At 28.9% G+C, this 22,002-nt stretch overlaps 3 protein-coding genes across 5 annotated transcripts; 1 reads left to right on the top strand and 2 right to left on the bottom strand.

Moving 5' to 3' along the window:
• Positions 1–377: 377 nt before the first annotated feature.
• LOC145936464 (voltage-dependent anion-selective channel) lies at positions 378–3,703 on the bottom strand. 2 transcript variants are annotated; one of them, XM_083038719.1, is made up of 6 exons: positions 3,548–3,703; positions 2,441–2,763; positions 2,227–2,348; positions 1,517–1,625; positions 1,205–1,413; positions 378–759 (listed from the first exon to the last, which is right to left on the bottom strand). In XM_083038719.1, the coding sequence occupies exons 2-6, from the start codon at positions 2,758–2,760 to the stop codon at positions 668–670; spliced, it is 852 nt and encodes a 283-aa protein (XP_082894845.1). In that variant the 5' UTR covers positions 2,761–2,763; positions 3,548–3,703; the 3' UTR covers positions 378–667. The 2 variants fall into 2 exon arrangements, with proteins under 2 accessions (XP_082894845.1, XP_082894851.1); XM_083038725.1 differs by lacking the exon at positions 3,548–3,703 and adding an exon at positions 3,294–3,312.
• Positions 3,704–3,812: 109 nt separating this feature from the next.
• On the top strand, positions 3,813–14,690 carry LOC145946798 (uncharacterized). The gene is made up of 17 exons (XM_083056576.1): positions 3,813–3,961; positions 4,715–5,176; positions 5,327–5,397; positions 6,015–6,234; positions 6,666–6,910; positions 7,259–7,426; positions 8,195–8,421; positions 8,808–9,018; positions 9,671–9,816; positions 9,911–10,134; positions 11,035–11,147; positions 11,679–11,877; positions 12,137–12,367; positions 12,716–13,000; positions 13,325–13,612; positions 13,720–13,930; positions 14,029–14,690. Exons 2-17 carry the CDS (start codon positions 5,162–5,164, stop codon positions 14,331–14,333), a joined length of 3,159 nt encoding a protein of 1,052 aa, XP_082912702.1. The 5' UTR covers positions 3,813–3,961; positions 4,715–5,161; the 3' UTR covers positions 14,334–14,690.
• A 449-nt stretch (positions 14,691–15,139) lies between these two features.
• On the bottom strand, positions 15,140–17,320 carry LOC145936436 (erlin-1). 2 transcript variants are annotated; one of them, XM_083038675.1, is made up of 5 exons: positions 17,151–17,320; positions 16,688–16,815; positions 16,415–16,604; positions 16,047–16,305; positions 15,140–15,900 (listed from the first exon to the last, which is right to left on the bottom strand). In XM_083038675.1, exons 2-5 carry the CDS (start codon positions 16,793–16,795, stop codon positions 15,474–15,476), a joined length of 984 nt encoding a protein of 327 aa, XP_082894801.1. In that variant the 5' UTR covers positions 16,796–16,815; positions 17,151–17,320; the 3' UTR covers positions 15,140–15,473. The 2 variants fall into 2 exon arrangements, with proteins under 2 accessions (XP_082894801.1, XP_082894810.1); XM_083038684.1 differs by lacking the exon at positions 17,151–17,320 and adding an exon at positions 16,945–17,141.
• Positions 17,321–22,002: the final 4,682 nt, after the last annotated feature.

Genomic DNA, 22,002 nt, shown 5'->3' with positions numbered 1-22,002 from the left:
CTAATATTTTTTTTTTATTCAATGCTCTATCAAATTTTACAAAAAAAGTATAAAAAATTTACAAAAAACTATAATAAAAATTTTATAAAAAAAAGTAATTTCATTAAAAAAAATACACTTATCATCAAATTTCCCTTAAAGTTTTCATTTATATATAGCAAATTTCCTCTTACATGTCTCCCTCGAAATCCTTCAATCTTCCAAAAGAACGTTTTACAATTCATAGTTTGCGAAATACAAATATTTATAGATTAAAAAATTGATTACCCTGATATATTATCGCGACCTTTATGTCTTTATGAAAAGGATGATTTAAGGAACTAACAAGCTGCGCATGTAAAGTATTGTAGGGACTAAATAGAATTAGCAGTACAAACTTGTCTGATCTGCGTAATTGTGACTTTATATTGTTCATCGACCAAATATATCGTTTGCTTACGATAATTATGTATAATATAATCTAATATTTTCATCAACTAATCTGAAATAATGCATGATATTTTGCGGCATCTATTTATAAGAATCAACCTATCTATACGTACAAGTAATACTTTATTCGAAGCATACTGTTACGCCAATTTTGACACAACGGTCACGAAATATTTATTTATATGGGATAAATTTTTTTGCTGTTTCGTAATAAGAATTACTTTGTAATGATACGTATTTAAGCTTGAAGGTCTAATGCGACACCGTATTTGTGGCCACCAGATCCAAAGTTTTTTCCATCAATGTTTGTAGAAAGTGTCAAGGTTACACCTGTAAACAGATATTCAGTTATTTAGCAATATATTAATACATATATATTTCTTTATATGTAAAAAAAAAATTTATTTAATAACTATAGAGATTGTTACATTATAGGAAGAAGGGCAGTAAAATGGAAGATATTATGTTTTTATTCTGTAAAAGATTATTCTCTATTTAATGTGAATATACGAGTTACTAATAGATTCACCAATAGAGGAACAAACAATATATGCTTATAATGTGTTTACTTTCTTTCATTCTCTACAAATGACATGGCAAATATATGAATTTATATTTGCAATTTTGGATAAAATAAAATTTTTAACAAAATTAAAAATTTAATAAAATTTAACAAAAATTCTCACACATTACGCTTTACAAACCAAAAAATTCAAATTATATTGTTCCTTTTTTTATCACTTTAGTGCAAAAACTTAAAAAAATTATTACTCACCATCCCGCAACTTATGTTGATATCCCAAACCTATTTGAAGATTAGAATTCACTTTGGCTCTAATGCTAGCATCATTGTCAAGGTTATACTTTGCTCCAATGCCAAAATGTGTTACGTTATTACTGGAATTCCATGCCAAATTAATCGCTCCCTCTAAGCCTGGTTTTATCTTTTGATAAATGGAGCTACTGAAATCCTGGCCATTATCCCTAAAAATATTATAGTGTTTTAAATATTCTCTACATAAATGTCGCTCAAGAATTGTCTCGTGACATTGCATATTCTTATCTCATTATTGCAAATTATATTTACACAGCAGTATGAAGAGCAAAGTCTGAAGCAGTAAGTCCAAGAGCAAAGTTGTTCCTTGTAAGTTTGTTTCTTTGTGTGTCAAACGCTATTTGACAGCCACCGAGCCAGCCTGTAAAATAATATAAATACAATGATACATAAATCTATAAACACTCTCACACGATACAAATTCTTAACATCTGTTATATATCATAAGCTTACTTTTGTATACATTATAGGACATTCCACATGATCAGAACGGGAAAATATATTTTTGGGACAAAGAGAGGAATGGCACATATGTAGAAGAATTAAAGATCTAAATTAAAAGTATTTTCTTTTTCAACAATTTTGCATGAAAATAATATGAAGATAATTTTGTCAATTTTTTTTTCTTTCAAAATATATTGAAATAAATTTGTAAATATTCTACTTTGTATTATCTTGCATGCACATATAATGCAATCTGCATATGTTCAACGTTTTTTAGCAAAAATAAACTTTATGACAAAAGATTAAAACTTGTAGAGCTATTATTTAATCCATATAAACTCAGAGGAGAATCTTTGATATATTTTACTAATCTATATTATCAAATGCAAATAATAAAATGTTATTTATTTCAATGTATTTTGCAAGAAAAAATTTGTACAATTTCTCGTTTCTGTAATTCAATATGACATCAATGAGAAACCAAAAACACCATAAGAGATGTATCTAACATTTTTTACCTTGATAACCCGCGACAGCTGAAGCGTTAATTAGAGGTCCAGCAGACAGACTAAGATCAAAATCAGAATTTATAGACACGTTCTCGTGCTTGTAGGTCGTCTTCAATTTTCCAGTTTTGGAGCTATAAAGATGCGAAACAAAGAAAAATTGTAAATGTTATGAAAAATTACATAAAGCAATTAAATTCTTATACTACATGACAAAATATCTCACCCAGTTTGTGGGGAGAAGGTACAGCTGTAACCAACGGTGAGACCATTGACCAATTTATTAGCAATGGAGATATCAGTCGCAAGGGTATTGTCGGTGTTCCACTTCTCGCTGAACGTTAATCCGTATTCCTTGAGCTTGTACTTGGTTTCCAAGTTACCAAACACCTTTCCAGTATCCTGATTGGATACACCGCCGCAGCAGAACTCCACGTCAGAATTGGTCGTAGTTTTTACATCCAGTTTAAAGAGACCAAAGTGGTAGCCTTGACCAAAAACATCACGGGCGCTCTTTCCCAGATCGTTATACGTTGGGGGAGACATGTTCTGCAATGAAAATCTTCAATTAATGATTCATTATCGTTTCATCAATGCGAATAAATATAGCTCGAAGCAGATCAAAGAGGCGCATAACAATACTCTATAATAAGACAGCGGCTAAATTTAATTCAAGATACATGCCAGCAATTGCACGCTGTCTCTATTGATAATTATGCACACGATACTAATCAGGCACAGGTGTACATTAACCCGAATGACTTCGAACAAGATAATTAAAAAGAGTGCGATTTAACAAAAATCTAACGTATATATAAAACTGTAAATTTATAAAAATCTCGATAAAAAGGCGTGACTGAAAAAATGACAAGTCAGCTGTCACGAAGAGCCTAATGCAAACAAATCATCCGCGATGGTGAAATTCCAATCGTTCTTATCGCGATGTACGCTAAGACAAACGAAATAGTATTGACCTGTCCCCCGCTAAGGTATTACATAAGGCATACAGTTTGAACGAGTTATGTCGCGACTATTTGAGATTCTGACTGAGAAAAGTTGCTCTATACGTCGCGCCTTACGTCAAAAAAAGAACCCAGCTCTTTTTCTTGCAACGCACAGCGCTTTTCGAGAAAATATTACAAAATTTGGGCGACTCGGGGGATCCGATCGGTCAGATCAGACGACAGACGACATTGCGAAATCGCGATCCCGAGCCGGTTTATCATAAGAAGCTCGCCACCCTCGTATTTCGACGAATTTAACTCGGATTCGACGATTCTCGCGAAACGCGAGGTATCTCGCTCGAGATAAACGTCAACGATAAATTACTTACAGTCTTATACGTTAGTGGACACGAGACGAAAAGATGCGTGACTCCTCGAGACGCAGAGACGTGGGAAGCGACGACGGAGATCAGGCGAGAGAGAGAGAGAGGAGAGAGGGAGAGAGAGAGAGTGAGTGAGAGAGAGCGGAAAGAGTCGTCGCGACCCCAGGGACGTAGGCGCGCATGCGCGGAAAAATGGTGCTATTTCTGCGCAACTGAAGCGGCACAACAGACGCTTCTCATCGCGCTTTGGATTCAAAGAATTTGAATCGCGCGATACTGTATTGTGTATTCGAACATTTCGAAGTCGAAATGCTCGCTCAGGCTCCTCGAAAGTCGGACGAACTGTTTATTAGATGGCAGAATTCGAATTATTTCGAAGATGTTTCGTTATCAAGGTGAAAATTCGTTGGTAAACACAGAGTAAGCGACTTTTGATATCAAACTTTTTTTTCAATCCTTAATATATGTATATATGCATATTTCGATTGCTCTCAAATATGTTCGATATTCTTAATTTACAATTTAATTATCCGAGAAAAGACTGCCCATATATAATTGAAATTGTCATATAACCTCTACAGCCTTGGCCAAAAATATGAAGCGTCTATTTCTTTTGCAAAATAACAATTAAACAAAATAAGTTGTGAAATAAAATAAATAATTGTCAATGTTAAATTTCTTAAAATAAACGTTAACTTTTTTACATCTTTTTTTATTTCACAACTCTATTTTGCTTAATTGTTATTTGTAATTATTGATGAGTGCTTATATTTATACTTTTGACCAAGAGGCTATACATATATATATGTGTGTACATATATAATATATACTTCGAAAAAATATGTATAATTATAAATAAAATATATCCGTATATGTACAAGAAAAATATAACTGAAAAAATAATAAAAATATAAATATCGTTTTTTTTATAAAAAATAAAATTTGAGGAAGTAAGAAAACATTGTTTATAATTCATTATTATTATATATAAAATATATAGGTAATTTTTTTCTCGAATATCTGACGATCTAAATTTCACTTTTTCTAAAAAAATTATTTTTCTGATATATAAACGGATAGATAATATATAAGAGAAAGAGAACAATATATAAATATTTTACATATAAATTTTATATTTTTATGTACGATTATATATGAATAATATTTTTTTAGATGCGATGAAGATGAATATAAATAAGATAGCTGTAATCACAGAGAATCATCTTGCAATTAAAACGTTAATAGAACAACAAGGGAGAATGTATGACATTATAGTTGCATATAATTATGACGGAGAATGGTGGGAGCTTTTGGATCTTTCCGTATACGCGTTTAGAGTTCCAAAAATACATCTGCAACATGGTCAACACGACGACGAAGAACGTCCTGATCACAACGTATCCGAAGCCGGTACAAATCACGTCTGGTATAATTCAACTTATGCCATTGGCGGGGCATTTGCGATATTTTTGATATTTTTAATAAGCTGAAGATATAAAGCGCGCAATAAGCTCGAGCTTCGGCTCAGTCCAGGAACAAGCCTTCAATAATCAGTATCGTCATCGTTTATTGACGAGGAATAGAAAAAAATATTTGAGAAGAGTGTTTTTGCAATTGAACATGTCGCAAAAATCGGTATGTCATCGATAATTTTAATTGTATATAAATTCAAACTCTATAAATTTAATTATTATATATATATTCGCGAGCGAGAAAATTCGAGAGATTCGCTTCGAGTAATTTCCTTAAATGGCTTAAACTATTCGAATCCCGAATATATTTCAGGAAGACGACGTATCTGCAGAAGGAGCTACGTCACGAGCATACAAGATACTTCAGAATGATCAAGTTGGTAGGTGAGTGGAGCTGATAAATTATTCAAAATCAATACGGAAGCAGAAATTTACAAGCAATACCTATAGAAGAAATAAAAATTTTTAATGAAATTGCATTAATGCACTTAATAAGTATTACAAGTTTATAACACAAAAGTTATAATTAAAATTAAATCATTGATATATGCAATTCATGCAGTAATAAAATTGAAAAGTAGTTTAAACTTTAATATACGTATATATAGAATATATAGAATTGCAATCAACAAAAATAATTTTAAAAAGGAATAAATTTACAGCATACTAAAAGCCATTCAATATATAAGTTAAACATTTATATTAAATGTTATAATTAGTAAATATATTATAAATGATTAAGTAAAATAGATCGAGACACGTAAGTCACAGTGAAATTGTTAAATAGTAATTATATTAGTAAATATAAATATTGATATAATTATAAATAATTAATAAATATATTATTATAAACACTATAAAGCAAAATAGATTGAGATATATAAATCACAGTGAAAGTGCATCAATGTGCCAAGAAATGATTATTTTTGGCGATCGAAAAAAGATGTTTTATAACTGTTTTCTAATTAGAGCATTTATTTGAACGAAAAATTCTTTCTCAGGTACATGGTCGCGAGTAGAGAATTGCAGGCCGGCGAGGAAATCGTGACGGAAGTACCTTTTGTTGTCGGACCGAAGGCGTGCACTTTTCCCTTGTGTCTCTCTTGCTACACACCTTGGCCGCCTAGCCCGGATGACAAACCGCTCTGCTCCAAGTGTAAATGGCCCATTTGCAATCAAGAGTGCGAGAACTCTCCGCAACATAAAGATTACGAGTGTCCAGTGAGTGCGACAATTTTTTTAAAGACCTTGCTTTCAATAAATTCTGTGAGATTAGCTGATCTCTGACATGTGTATTTTTAATATATAAAAGTGAAGATTACACATTACAAAAAGTTTAAAAATATAATTTTAAAATATAAGTTTGATATGATAAATTTAATTATCGATAAATTAATTTATTAATAAATTTAATATTAATTATTAATTATTTAATATTAATTTATTAATAAATTTAACATATATTATCTTCTCTTTATATTTACAAAATTGGATGTAATCATTGCATCCATTTTTTTTTCATAAATATATATAGACTTAAGATGCTTTGGAATAATTATGAATGTTTGTAATTATGAATGTTTCACCTCCTAAATTGTGTTTTTACGTTATCTAAAAATCAAACGCTATCTAAAAATCCTATTCTTCGATAGGTGTTTATGCAAGCGAATGAAAAGTTTAATGTGGACGCGCTGTTGGATGGGAACGATGGTGTTCCGCAATTAGAGTGCATAACGCCGTTAAGACTCCTGTTGGAGTCGGAGAGGAACGTCGAGAGGTGGAACGAGGAAGTGAAGGACATGGAGGCGCATAACAAGATAAGGTGTGAAAAAACGCAGTGGAAATCGGATCACGTCAACATCGTGGATTATTTGAGGAAACAACTCAAGCTCGATAGGTATATATATTAATATATATTTATTATATTATATTTTATATTTTATTATATTATATTTTATATTTTATTATATTATATATTTTATATATTATATTTTATATATTTTATATAATATATAATTATATAATATAATATATTATAATATAATATATTTTAATATATTTTATATATAATTTATATTTTAATATATTATAATATAATATAATATAATATAATATAATATATTTTATATATTATATTATATTTATTATATTATATATTATTATATATTATATTTATTATATTATATATTGCATGAACATACAATTATTCGACGTGAAACCTCAAAGAGAATTATATTCTCGGCAGATTCTCGGAAGAACGCATACAAACAGCCTGCGGGATTTTGGACATTAACACCTTCGAAGTTCGAACGACGAAGGGATTCAGCGCCCGAGGTCTTTATCCAATAGTAGCTATGATGAATCATTCGTGCGTCTCAAACACGTCTCACAGTATATCGCCGATCGATTACAGGTAATTCGATTCCTAGTGATCGTTTTACTTGAGATAAAAATATAAAACTTATTGTGTTATACATTGCAAGTAGCGATAAAATATTTTTAAAAAATCATTAAGCTAAGGCTCTCATCTGTCAAACACAAATAAAATTTTTTCAAGCTAATATAGAACTAGATGGTCTGTCAAAAATCATTAATTTTTCTTTTAAATTGAATTGTGCACAGAACACATATTTATATTTATATATTATATATATTTTTTATATATTTATATATTTATATTTATATATTTATATTTTCCTTGATGCGATATCAAGTAATTAAATTTTCAATTTAAGAAGAAGAGCAGTCATTGATGCGCTGATGACTTTGCTTATATTTTTCTAGTCTATGCTTCTTTAAGAGAGTCCCGGGGATTAAAAAAATAAAAATCTCAAATTGAAATCTAAAACTACTTGGTATCGCATCAAGGAAAATATGTTCTGCACAATGATTCAATTTAAAAGAAAAGTTGATTTTCCATCCGTGTCTAGCTTTTACTTAGTCAGGGAAATTTAAAAATGTTTTCTAATTAAGCGATATATTTTAACGCACTATTTCTCAGCACAACTATCTTCTCATTTGATTATTATGCTCACATGTTCCTTCCTCAATTAATTCGTACACTGTGCACGATCCCCAGGAAATCTCACGAGGTTTATTATGCTGATGAGGATACGCTCGTGTATTATATATATGAAAGCAGTAATTATAATAATATACTCGATTTTTGCGCGCCTATCAGGATACGACTGCGTACCACGCTTAAGGTTTCTACGAGTGGTGAACTTTACGGAAGCTACACGCACTCATTACTGCCGACATTGCTAAGAAGGGAACACTTACTCCAGAGCAAGCATTTTGCGTGCGCGTGCCTGCGATGTTCGGATCCCACAGAATTGGGCACCCATATGTCCTCTCTTAAGTGCAACAAATGCGACAACGGAATTATCTTGCCATTGGATTCTCTAGGTATCGTTATATATATTAAATATATATATATTAAAAAAAGAAAATATATATATACAAAATGCTTCTTATATTTTATCTTTTATTTTTAAGTTATAATGATCAAGCATAAATTAAAGATTGAAAGCTATTTCAATTTTGAAAATTCTGCTCTAGATATGTAATCGTGTGCGTATAACGATCAATATATTTATTCCCGAATAAACAAAACTAAATAAAAATTGACACAAAATTCTTTCTCGCGTAATTGTAGCGTTAAAAATTAAATTCATCGAGATTGTATCGATTTTCTTGACTGGAATATAACGTTCTCTATGTTAAAGCGGCTTCAAATTTATTAAGAATATAAAATAGTGATTATATAATATATAGAATATGATATCTTCTAGATTCAGAAAGTACATGGAACTGTACGCATTGTGAATTTTCCACAAACGGACAAGCGGTGCGAAAAGTTCTCCGGATTATTCAAGCGGAAGTAGACGCCGCTGAAGCTATCAGTGGAGCTGACGGAGCCGATGCGATTCACCAAAGAGAGACCGTTATGAAAAAATATCGATCTGTCTTACATCCTCGTCACGCCTTTCTTACGATGTTAAGGTATTATAAAGTTATTGTAATTAAAAAATATAATTCTAATAATAATCTTGAATCAATTTTACTCGGGACGACCGGTTTTTTTATCTTTAATCAAACGGTGAACTTATTTTAATGTTGTTTCACTAAATCATCAAAATTTGTACTGAGATTTTAATAATATATTAACGAATGATTTATTAGATATGTATATTTTGATTATAAATATACTAATCTATATATCATATATATATACATAATTATTATATAAAATATGTACATATTTTCTTTTATATAATTTATATGTACAGAAAAAATAATAAATAGAATACTTTTCGCCTCATTTTTTAAAAAAAGTAAATCTTGAAAAAGTGAGAGAAAATTGTCCATATAATTATATATAAATTTATATATGGTTATATATATAAATATTTTTTTATTTCAAGTTTTATTTAAAAAAAAAATACGAAAATTATTTTTCTAATTATTTTTCGATTATTATTATATAAAATTAAAAAAAATATATTGTATATAATATTATATTTATATTTGATTATATATGGATTTTTTCTCTTGATAGATTATATATACTCACGTATATTTTTATTTTTCACACTCTTTCATACTATTGAAAAACTTTAAATCTTGAGACATTATGTATCTCTCTTTTCTCTAGGCATTCATTAACTCAAATGTACGGCCGAGTTGAGGAATATTTACTGGACGATTTGCCGGATATTGTATTAGAGCACAAAGTTGACTTATGTCGTTTATTGCTTCAAGTATTGGACGTTGTGGAGCCTGGATATACACGTGTAAGAGGTACGCGCTTCTTATTGCTAGATAGATACGTTTTTTCTTCGATTAAAAAATGTTAGAGACATATATGAGAATAATTCTATCGTCTTTTCGACAGGCATGACGTTATACGAGTTGCACGCGCCGTTACTTTTCCTAGCGAAAGGTCAATGGAATGCCGGTGTCATTGACGAGGCCGCACTAAAGTCCAAAATGACAGAAGCCGCGACTATCTTAAAAGAAGCCGCCGCAATATTAACCTTGGAGCTACCGGAGACGGTCGAAGGACAAATAGGACTCGTCGCGAGAGACTCTCTCGTTCAGCTGGAAGAATCTATAAATAATTTATAAATAAATTTATTCTAAAGATCTTTTATTTTTGTGTTGAGATATACATTAATAAATGCTTCGATATAAATATATATGTATATATATGTATATCGAGATGTTTATTAATATATATACATGAATGAGTGTATTTCGACACCTTTCAAAAGATGCTATAATTAAACTTGGTGCGTTGCTGTTATTTGTTAATCAATAACCAAAATTTTGCAGAGCATTCATGAATCGAAAATATTTGTGTTTAATCCGCAAGAATTTGCATAGATGATTATGACGAACTATGAGAAACATTTTCGATGTACATATCACAAAAAATTACTTCTTGAAGATATTATTATCAAATATTTATTTTTTTATTAAATTATATATAAATATTTATTTTTTATTAATAATTTTCTCATATAATGCAAAAAAATCTTGTAAAACTCTCTTAAAAATATGTAAATATTATAGAGGAAAGAAATACGTCCGACATTCTCAGAATATATCTTTAAATCTGCAGCAAACTATACATTATCAAATGCGCGTGCGTAGCGATGATTGTATATATTATATCTATCAAAAGTGTTCTCAAGATAATCCCCTCGAGATAACTAAAAAATATTATATTTCCGGGGGGGATATCTTGACGAGAGATATGCGATATATGTATATCTCTCTTTATCATGTAATTAAATCCGAACGTATCGAGTTGAAAAGTATATAATACATAGAGGTCGACGACAATTTATTTGCGTTTGTAACTCTCTGCCAAGGTTCACATTTCTTGCTCTGTATCAGCTAGCATTGCGGATTGCGCGCAATGTCACAAGCGGTGTCTAATAATAATACAACACATTGCATGTGCATCGCCGGTTCGTGTTACTGATGTGTTCGCTTCCAACAAATGCCAGTTAGCGGTGCCAGTTTCGCGACAATCGCAAATCCGAAGGAAGTAATCTTTATTTAGTAGATATTATGGCGCCCACCTGCCCAAAATATAAGATCGCGCATTCGAAAAAACTTGGAAGGTAGTTATATAATTTAGCGTTATTTATTTTGATTTTAGCGTAATATATTGCGATTCATTCTCTTTGTACACCAGTGACGTATTATGGGAGAGAGAGGGGTTCAGCTCTCTCCCGAAATCCAATATCCAACCGTCTAATAATAAAAGTTGTCAACTTTTTCGCGCTTATAGAGCTCTTTTATTAAGTAAATAAAATTAGAGTCCATTGCTTAATATATGTTAAGTATGATGTATGATTTAATGTAATCGTTCGTTCAGAGTTCCAGCCCCTTACAAAACAAACTCCTAAATACGCCACTGCTGTACATTATATATATATATATATATATATATATATATATATATATATATATATATAGCAGTTATTACATAATCAGATTTTAAAGCGTGTTATATGTATAAGAGAAAGAGAACATATATATAGACATATTTTATATACATATAATATTATATATTATATCTTTATATATAATTATATGGAAACTTTGTTTTCCAAATTTTGAGAGCTATATATCTTGTGTGTTTTTATAAGATATCTCATAACGGCTAAAAACATAGCACCAGGAGAAGTCATAATTCGAGAGAATCCGATTGCAGTCGGTCCGATGACATATAACAAGAATTACTGTTTCTGCTTCGCGTGTTTACGCTCGTTGCCAAAAATCGGCGCAGAAAATCGGTATGCTTGTTCCAGATGTAACTTTGCACCACTTTGTAGCATCGCATGCGAGGTAACGAGTTACAATCAGCGGTTTTCAGAGCTTTATCTTTGAAAAAACAAAAATGTAAAGGAAAAAAAAACATTCGTGCTTTAAAAAGATATATATAGTTCGCAAAAAATTGATAACCCCGGAAAAACACTTTGTTTAAGAAATAGATAGACATATAAGAAGACGTTTGAGAACCGCTATACGTGTTACATAATAATATACCATATCGCTTCGAAATAGTGCTTTTAATTTTTTCTCTTCTTATTTCCTATTTTTAAAGGTTCGAACGAATCATCATACAGATGAGGAATGTCAAATATTTAGAGACAATCGAGAACTATTGGAGGGAATTGAAATTGACAACACGACAAAAATTTTGCTGGCCTTGCGATTATGGCTAACAAAATGCAGAAATCCGACTATATGGGAGAGGATAAATCATATAGAGGCTCATCTGGATAAAAGGATCGGCACATTCGTCTGGAAGGAAAGGGAAGTCGATGTTGTAAACGTGAGTTTTAAGTAAATTAGATTTTATATATTTATATTAGATAAAACACTCAAGACTTTTTTTTAATCTAAATCTACTTTCTGCACAAAAGAGAAATAGGGAAGATCGTCATAAATATCCTCGAAATATTTTTTCTTGAAGAGTTTTTTCTTTTAAAAGCATCAAGGATATTTTGCTATCTTTTAGCTGATTCATCTTGCATATATATATATATATTTTTTTTTTTTTTTAAATTATAGTATTTATATTATTATATTTTTTACTAAAAAATATACTATAATGATAATATACTATATATATGTAATAAAAAATATATTATTGTATAATATAATAAATAAATATGTGTAGGTGATTCGAAAACTTCGCATGCCTACGGAGACTGAACCACCAAGTGCAGAATTGATACAGAAATTATGCGGCATCCTGGACGTGAATGCCTTTGAATTGCGATCCCCTGGCGTTCTGGACGGTCTCTTTCTTCGGGGTTTGTACCTCGAAGCGACCCTGATGGCTCACGATTGCAGGGGCAACACTTATCTCACCGTAGATGACAATTATCAGCTGATCGTTTACGCGAGTATCCCGATCAAGCAAGACGAACCCATTCTTTTTAATTATACCTCCTCATTGCTGGTCAGTGAATAATATAAATTCGAAAATTATCTTGAATTTTCCCCAAATATTGCGATAATATTCAATCAAACGATTTTTTTCTTATTAGCGATATATATTTTTCTCGTGCTTTCTAAAAGAATTATCATTGATGACGATGTAATAATAATTTTTAAATAATATAATAATTATATATAATAGAATAATAATATTAAATAATAAAATATTATATAAAAAATATATAATAAAATTAAAGTAATAAAATTATATAAAATATATAAAATTATATTAATAAAATTATATATGATAGAATAATAATAATTTTTGATTTTATGCCAATATCAGGGTACAGTCGAGAGAAGGGAGTATCTTCGAGAGGGAAAATATTTCGAATGCGAGTGCCCTTTGTGCGAGGATCCTTTCGAATTGCAATCGCATTTGAGCAGCGTGTTATGTCCACACTGCAAAGAAGGATTCGTGGGAATGCAAAATACTTCCGTCATCGCACCGTACGAGAAAACCAGTCGATGGCGATGCCAGATGTGCAAGAGGACTTACAGCGGCCGTCTTATCAGAGCTACGTTGAACATATGCAAAATACTCGTCGACGAATGCGAGGATATTGATATAAAGGTTCGCAAAATATTTATATATATTTTATATATATATTTATTTATATAAAAATATATATATATATATATTTTTTCAATTCCATTGTAACGACCTAAAATATTTTTCAGACTATCGACGACTTGCTGAAAAGATTATCCCGATCCTTGCATACGAATCATTTCCTCATGATAGCGTTAAAGCAGAAATTATTGACAGCGTGTAGGAGAGAAATGACGTCTCTCAATCCTCGGAGAAAGATTATACAGAAGATGCTAAATACGTGCAAGGAAGTCTACGATGTTCTAGATATAGTAGAGCCAGGCATATCACGTTCAAAAGGTATATGTTTTTCATCATATGCTACATCCAACAATGCATTTTTTACGTCGCAAGGTTGTAAGAATATTTATCAATATTACCACAGATATTGATTTCAGGTGTAATGTTGTATGAAATACATTTGCCTATGATAATATTGGCGAATCAATCTTATTCCGCCCGCGAGATCTCGTCGGCGCAGTTGGTCTGCCGGCTGGAAGAGGCCCGTGATCTTCTGAAGAAAGCTCTGACTATGCTTCTTTTGGAACCGGCGACGACTCCGGAAGGGAAATTAGCTAAGAGAGCGCTCGAGGAATTACGTACGCTAAATCAAAATATAAGTGACGTGAAATCCTTACCACCGGAAGAGCCAAAGGTCCGTGCGCATAGAACAAAAGAACAGCGGAAAAAAAAGATCAGATAACGAAGTTTTTTTAAAAATTTGTATAGATGATTTCATTTTTCTTGCAAACGGCAACAACGCGCCAAAACAATTATTATATTATATATATTATATGCATTACATTGTGGTGAAACAAAAAACTCGTATCATCTTGGATTTGTGATATGTTATTTGTTTTCTTTATATTTTTCAATTATTACAGGTTTGCGAAATAATACACAATGTTACACTAAGTTTGTAATCTAATGAATTCAAGTAATGAATTCAACATTTATTTTTATCTCATTATTTTTCGAATCTGATTTTTATCAAGTATAAATACACAAAGAATTTTTTTTAATTAATAAACACTTGTTTAATTATAAACTCTCGTTTAATAATCATATAACTTATATAAAATTATCTGTGCTTTATATAACTTGTAATAGCGTTAAAAAACAGAAATTGTAATGGCTTGTTATTTTTTGAATAATACATGCACACACACGCACATTTCAAAAGAAAATAAAGAAACAAGTTGTCAATCATACATCTTTATGTGAAAAAAAAAAAAAACATTTACAGTTTTGTAAATAGAAAATTGCATAATTTAATAAACGCACATAAATTACTCTAAAATTTCAGAAAAATTGCAATTGAAAAAAAGCCATAATTTATATATTTCTCTTCTTTATTCCGATTTGGATTAAGATATTTTTCTTTACGCGCACAATTTATTTATTGTTATTTATTATTATATAATTATATAATATCACAATGCTGTATTATCTTGTATTTTTGGGAACTGTTTTTCTTCATTACATATAAGTAATATAACAATAAATAAATAGAATGAAAACAGACTATATATTCATATAAGATGTACCTCATACAAATTTAATATATTCATATAAATTTTAAATTTCACACAATTTAAAGAAATAAGTAACACTCCGAATTCCTAGAATTATGTATACTGTATTTATACATTATAAATTAAAAAAATTGTTTGTGCATTACTAGGGAATTTTCAAAGCTCTACAATTTGTATTTTATCAGAAGAGTGTCAGAATAAGAACATCGATTTGAAAAAATAAAGTTAATTCGTTTTAGTCCGTATATTAATAAGGAAATAAAGTAAAACCAAGAAAGTAAAGTTCGAGTTATATCATTATCTAGTTTTCATAATTTTTTCTCCTCGATATTTGTACTGGAATCAAAACTGTGATCATTCAAACAGCCGCCGTACGAGAACATTTTTGGAATGTCTTGTCCGTAATATATCTTTGCGTTGCGCGCTAATCCCTCGTACTTTTTGAGCTCTAAAAATTCCTTAGATAAAAGTAGTTTATTCGCCTCGGCTTGCATTTTCATTTGGTAAAATTCGGCATCCGAACGGCTCTTTTGCCTCGCTAAATGCATCTCGTCCTCTATCGCAGCCATTTGTTGCAAAGACTCTTTTTCCATGATTTTCTGATTATACTGAATCTTTGCGACCAGTGCTTCTTTCTCAGCTTCGATGACAGCCTTCTTGCGGTCAGTCTCAGCATCTTTCTCAACTACTTTCTGATGTTGTGTAGATATTAATAGCTTTGTCTTCTCGCCTTCCCTGAATATATTATATATTATATACACATACATGTATAATATAACAAGAAATTGAAATAAATATAGAAAATATAGAAAATATAGAAATATACGCAGGAAAAATTTTAAACTTAAAAGGGAAAATTAATTAACAGAATAATCACTTACATCAATTCATAATTTTTCCTGATTGTTTCAGGAATTTTTGGTTTTGTTACTCTTACAGCCTGTATATTCAGACCAGGCGCTAATTCATTCAAGTCCATTTGAAGCGCAGTTTTTAAATTTTCATCAATTTGATCGAACAAATCAATGTACACTTCATGTAGCGTATGTACAGAACAAAATTGATTTAGTTCATGATGCACTTTATTAAAAATTAGCGTGCGATCGTAATCTGCTGTAAAATTTCTCACCATATTGTAAACTGTAAAGAAATTGTATATGTTAAATATTGTACAAATATTGAGAGAATAATATATATATTAACATATTCTTGAGAAAGATTGAAAGAACAAACAGCTCCAAGATCTTACCGCTATTTGCATCCAATATATTCACAACTTCTATGCGATCAAAATAGATCATTACACCACCACTGGTTCCGCATGGCACATTCTTCACCTCATCCGTCTGTAGAGTTACTTGCACCGCACGATATGTGGTCAGCAGTGGTATCATCATATGAAAACCTGGATTACTCACTTGAGGTAACAGCGCGCCGCCCTGATAGACAATTATAGAATATAACAATTGAGGAAATAATGAGATTCTTAAATACAATCAAAGAGAGATTTGAAATAACTCACCCTGAAGTAAACCCCCACATGACCCTCTTCGATACGATGAAGAGAAAAGTTAAACACTATTGCAAAACACACGAGAAAGCAGATCGCTATGATTCTTTGATCAAACATAATTGTCTGTTTATAATATGCTGAAAAAAAAAAAGATATATGAAATAGTTAATAGCCTGCGGAAAATACATGTATATAAGAAATGCACAGGCATATATATGTATATATATATACATATATATATAGTATATTCAAAATATAGAGCATACATGAGTCACGAAAGTCGAATAGCTTGAAATAAATAGTATCGCATTTAACTCGAAGCGATAGTTACGTAATGTACGAACATAAGACGGTATAAATTGTACAGGGCACAATTAGCAAATTCCCATAATTTGGAATGCGATGTAGAGAGAGGTTATTTCGGGAATAATCGCACACATATATGTCCGACACACGAAACGATATATAGTACCTTCAAGTCAGAAGACGAAAAATGTGTGTCGCAAAGTAATGAGAGATCTATGATTATAATTAGAAATTACAACATAGTCGATTAAATTCATATTTATGAAATTAATTCCTCGGTCTCATCTAGCAGCCATAGCGCTTCCTCCCAATCAGACTCTCCTTTTTGACAGATATCGACTTCGGATAAAATATTTGTCGGGAACGATGGAAACTGTATATTAATTGTATAAAATAATTCCTTTTATATTATATTACATTATATTATATTATATTACATTATATTATATTATATTATATTATATTATATTTTGTTATTATATTATATTATTTATTATACTAGAACAACACAAGCGCGCGCTACGCGCACACCATTCTTCGGTTTTATGTTAAAAAAAATTTTTTTTTTTAAATAATATAAAATTTGTTTAAACTCGATTAATAGTTTTACATAGAAATCAGCTGATTAAAGCGTTAATTTATTAATTAAATTTTTAAATAATATGATAAAAAATTAAAATAGTAATATGTTGTAAATAATATGTTATAATATCTTATTCTCGATTAATATTTTTTGATAGAAATCAGCTGATAACTTTCAAAAATATTAATCAAGTTTAAAGTATTATAACATATTATTTAAAATATATTAAAAGACATCAGGACTCTTTCTTGCGCTTATTCAGTGGCAGAACCTGCGAGAAAAATCAGTTTTCATATATTTTTGTTATTAATTTACAGATAATTATTAATGCAATTAACGTGCAATAATACGAGTCTTTTAATATCTTTGATAATTCATCTAAATTAATAGATTATATTTTGCGAAGAGATTTAACGAGCAATAATATATTATATGTCTTATTGCGCTCGAAAAATCGTCTGAGTTAATAGGGGAACATATTTTGCGAAGAGGTATAGTGTAGCAATATGTGTCTTTTCAGGTCCGAAAAATCGTCTGAGTTAATAGGAATACATATTATGCAAAGAGGTAGATCGAAGTAACGTCGGTAATAAAGGTTGATAATTTATCGATAATAACGTCGATAATTTACCAACCTTCATTACCGACATTACTTCGAACAACCTCTTTGCATAACATGTATTCCTATTAACTCGGACGATTTTTCGAACGTCTTAAGAGACACGTGGCACATACATAACCTGTTTTAAATTAAATTAAATTTATTAAATAATGCTAAATAATTTTTACAAATTGATGATACTCGTAAATTAAAAATTCATAATAATAAAAAATACAATATGTATTACTATGAACGTTGTTATTAACAATTATTAAAATATTTAGTCATGATGTGAAATATCGATGACAGCTTTTACGCGAAAATTGTAATAAAATGCCGAAATAAGGAGAAAAAAAGAAAAAGAAAGAAAATACTGCATTTTAAAAGAAAATTGATATAATAAAAGAAGAAAAATAAAATACTCAAAGTGTTATCAATTATTATTATAATATTATATTGCGAGAAAATGGCGATTTCAGGATGCAAAAGTAATTATACTTTCATTAAAAATATATATACTTACACGGAGATAAATATTAGTAAATTTTTCGATATATTTCATATATTGTTTTATATTTGTTTATTCTCAAATATGCATAATAATAAATGTTTTTTTTTTTCAGCAAATCCAAGCACAAACATTGTTATTCATTCTGGCTCTATGTATCTTCATTACATGCAGTAGCAAGGAGATATTTGCAAAGTATAATAAAGTACAAATGTTTTCTGCTATTAGTCGTAATATTAATAAATATAAACAAGTGTGATATGGGGACAGGATTTTGTTATCAACATTGTTTTTTTATAAACGAAGGAATTGATGCAAGCAATGGAAGAGCTACGATATTTCCAAACACTTGCAAATATGAAAATAACGAATATCTTTATCGTCTTTTTTTTACATTATGCCTCAATTTTACAAACTTAAAATTTCTCTTTTATTATAATTTGTAATAAAACCTATATATTTTCTTTCTTAGAATAAAATTTATATATTTTTATACATTTTATTTATAGTTGGATTTGAGTTTTGGAAGAGATTATGCACAGAGCATGGAATCAGCCCAGAAGGAATCTTGGAAGATTATGCAATAGAGGGAACGGATAGAAAGGATGTCTTTTTATCAAGCAGATGATGAGCATTACATACCACGAACTGTGTTATTAGATTTAGAGCCCAGGGTTATTCATACTATTATGAATTTTCCATATTCAAAGGTAGTACGGATCTGGAATATGTATGTACATTTATGTTTATGCATATATATGAATATGTATGTACATTTATGATTATGCATATATATGAATATGTATGTACATTTATGATTATGCATATATATGAATATGTATGTACATTTATGATTATGCATATATATGAATATGTATGTACATTTATGATTATGCATATATATGAATATGTATGTACATTTATGATTATGCATATATATGAATATGTATGTACATTTATGATTATGCATATATATGAATATGTATGTACATTTATGATTATGCATATATATGAATATGTATGTACATTTATGTTTATGCATATATATGAATATGTATGTACATTTATGTTTATGCATATATATGAATATGTATGTACATTTATGATTATGCATATATATGAATATGTATGTACATTTATGTTTATGCATATATATGAATATGTATGTACATTTATGTTTATGCATATATATGAATATGTATGTACATTTATGTTTATGCATATATATGAATATGTATGTACATTTATGTTTATGCATATATATGAATATGTATGTACATTTATGTTTATGCATATATATGAATATGTATGTACATTTATGTTTATGCATATATATGAATATGTATGTACATTTATGTTTATGCATATATATGAATATGTATGTACATTTATGTTTATGCATATATATGAATATGTATGTACATTTATGTTTATGCATATATATGAATATGTATGTACATTTATGATTATGCATATATATGAATATGTATGTACATTTATGTTTATGCATATATATGAATATGTATGTACATTTATGTTTATGCATATATATGAATATGTATGTACATTTATGTTTATGCATATATATGAATATGTATGTACATTTATGTTTATGCATATATATGAATATGTATGTACATTTATGTTTATGCATATATATGAATATGTATGTACATTTATGTTTATGCATATATATGAATATGTATGTACATTTATGATTATGCATATATATGAATATGTATGTACATTTATGATTATGCATATATATGAATATGTATGTACATTTATGTTTATGCATATATATGAATATGTATGTACATTTATGTTTATGCATATATATGAATATGTATGTACATTTATGTTTATGCATATATATGAATATGTATGTACATTTATGTTTATGCATATATATGAATATGTATGTACATTTATGTTTATGCATATATATGAATATGTATGTACATTTATGTTTATGCATATATATGAATATGTATGTACATTTATGTTTATGCATATATATGAATATGTATGTACATTTATGTTTATGCATATATATGAATATGTATGTACATTTATGATTATGCATATATATGAATATGTATGTACATTTATGATTATGCATATATATGAATATGTATGTACATTTATGATTATGCATATATATGAATATGTATGTACATTTATGATTATGCATATATATGAATATGTATGTACATTTATGATTATGCATATATATGAATATGTATGTACATTTATGATTATGCATATATATGAATATGTATGTACATTTATGATTATGCATATATATGAATATGTATGTACATTTATGATTATGCATATATATGAATATGTATGTACATTTATGATTATGCATATATATGAATATGTATGTACATTTATGATTATGCATATATATGAATATGTATGTACATTTATGTTTATGCATATATATGAATATGTATGTACATTTATGTTTATGCATATATATGAATATGTATGTACATTTATGTTTATGCATATATATGAATATGTATGTACATTTATGTTTATGCATATATATGAATATGTATGTACATTTATGATTATGCATATATATGAATATGTATGTACATTTATGATTATGCATATATATGAATATGTATGTACATTTATGATTATGCATATATATGAATATGTATGTACATTTATGATTATGCATATATATGAATATGTATGTACATTTATGATTATGCATATATATGAATATGTATGTACATTTATGATTATGCATATATATGAATATGTATGTACATTTATGATTATGCATATATATGAATATGTATGTACATTTATGATTATGCATATATATGAATATGTATGTACATTTATGATTATGCATATATATGAATATGTATGTACATTTATGTTTATGCATATATATGAATATGTATGTACATTTATGTTTATGCATATATATGAATATGTATGTACATTTATGTTTATGCATATATATGAATATGTATGTACATTTATGTTTATGCATATATATGAATATGTATGTACATTTATGATTATGCATATATATGAATATGTATGTACATTTATGATTATGCATATATATGAATATGTATGTACATTTATGTTTATGCATATATATGAATATGTATGTACATTTATGTTTATGCATATATATGAATATGTATGTACATTTATGATTATGCATATATATGAATATGTATGTACATTTATGATTATGCATATATATGAATATGTATGTACATTTATGTTTATGCATATATATGAATATGTATGTACATTTATGTTTATGCATATATATGAATATGTAT

This window comes from Prenolepis imparis, unplaced genomic scaffold, assembly GCF_030444845.1.
Source record: "Prenolepis imparis isolate NDT839.2.m4 unplaced genomic scaffold, iyPreImpa1.0 SCAF_1, whole genome shotgun sequence".
In the NCBI taxonomy this organism is placed as follows: Eukaryota; Metazoa; Arthropoda; class Insecta; order Hymenoptera; family Formicidae; genus Prenolepis; species Prenolepis imparis.
Note: the sequence above shows the minus strand (reverse complement) of the source record. Positions and strands in the feature narration are given on the sequence as shown.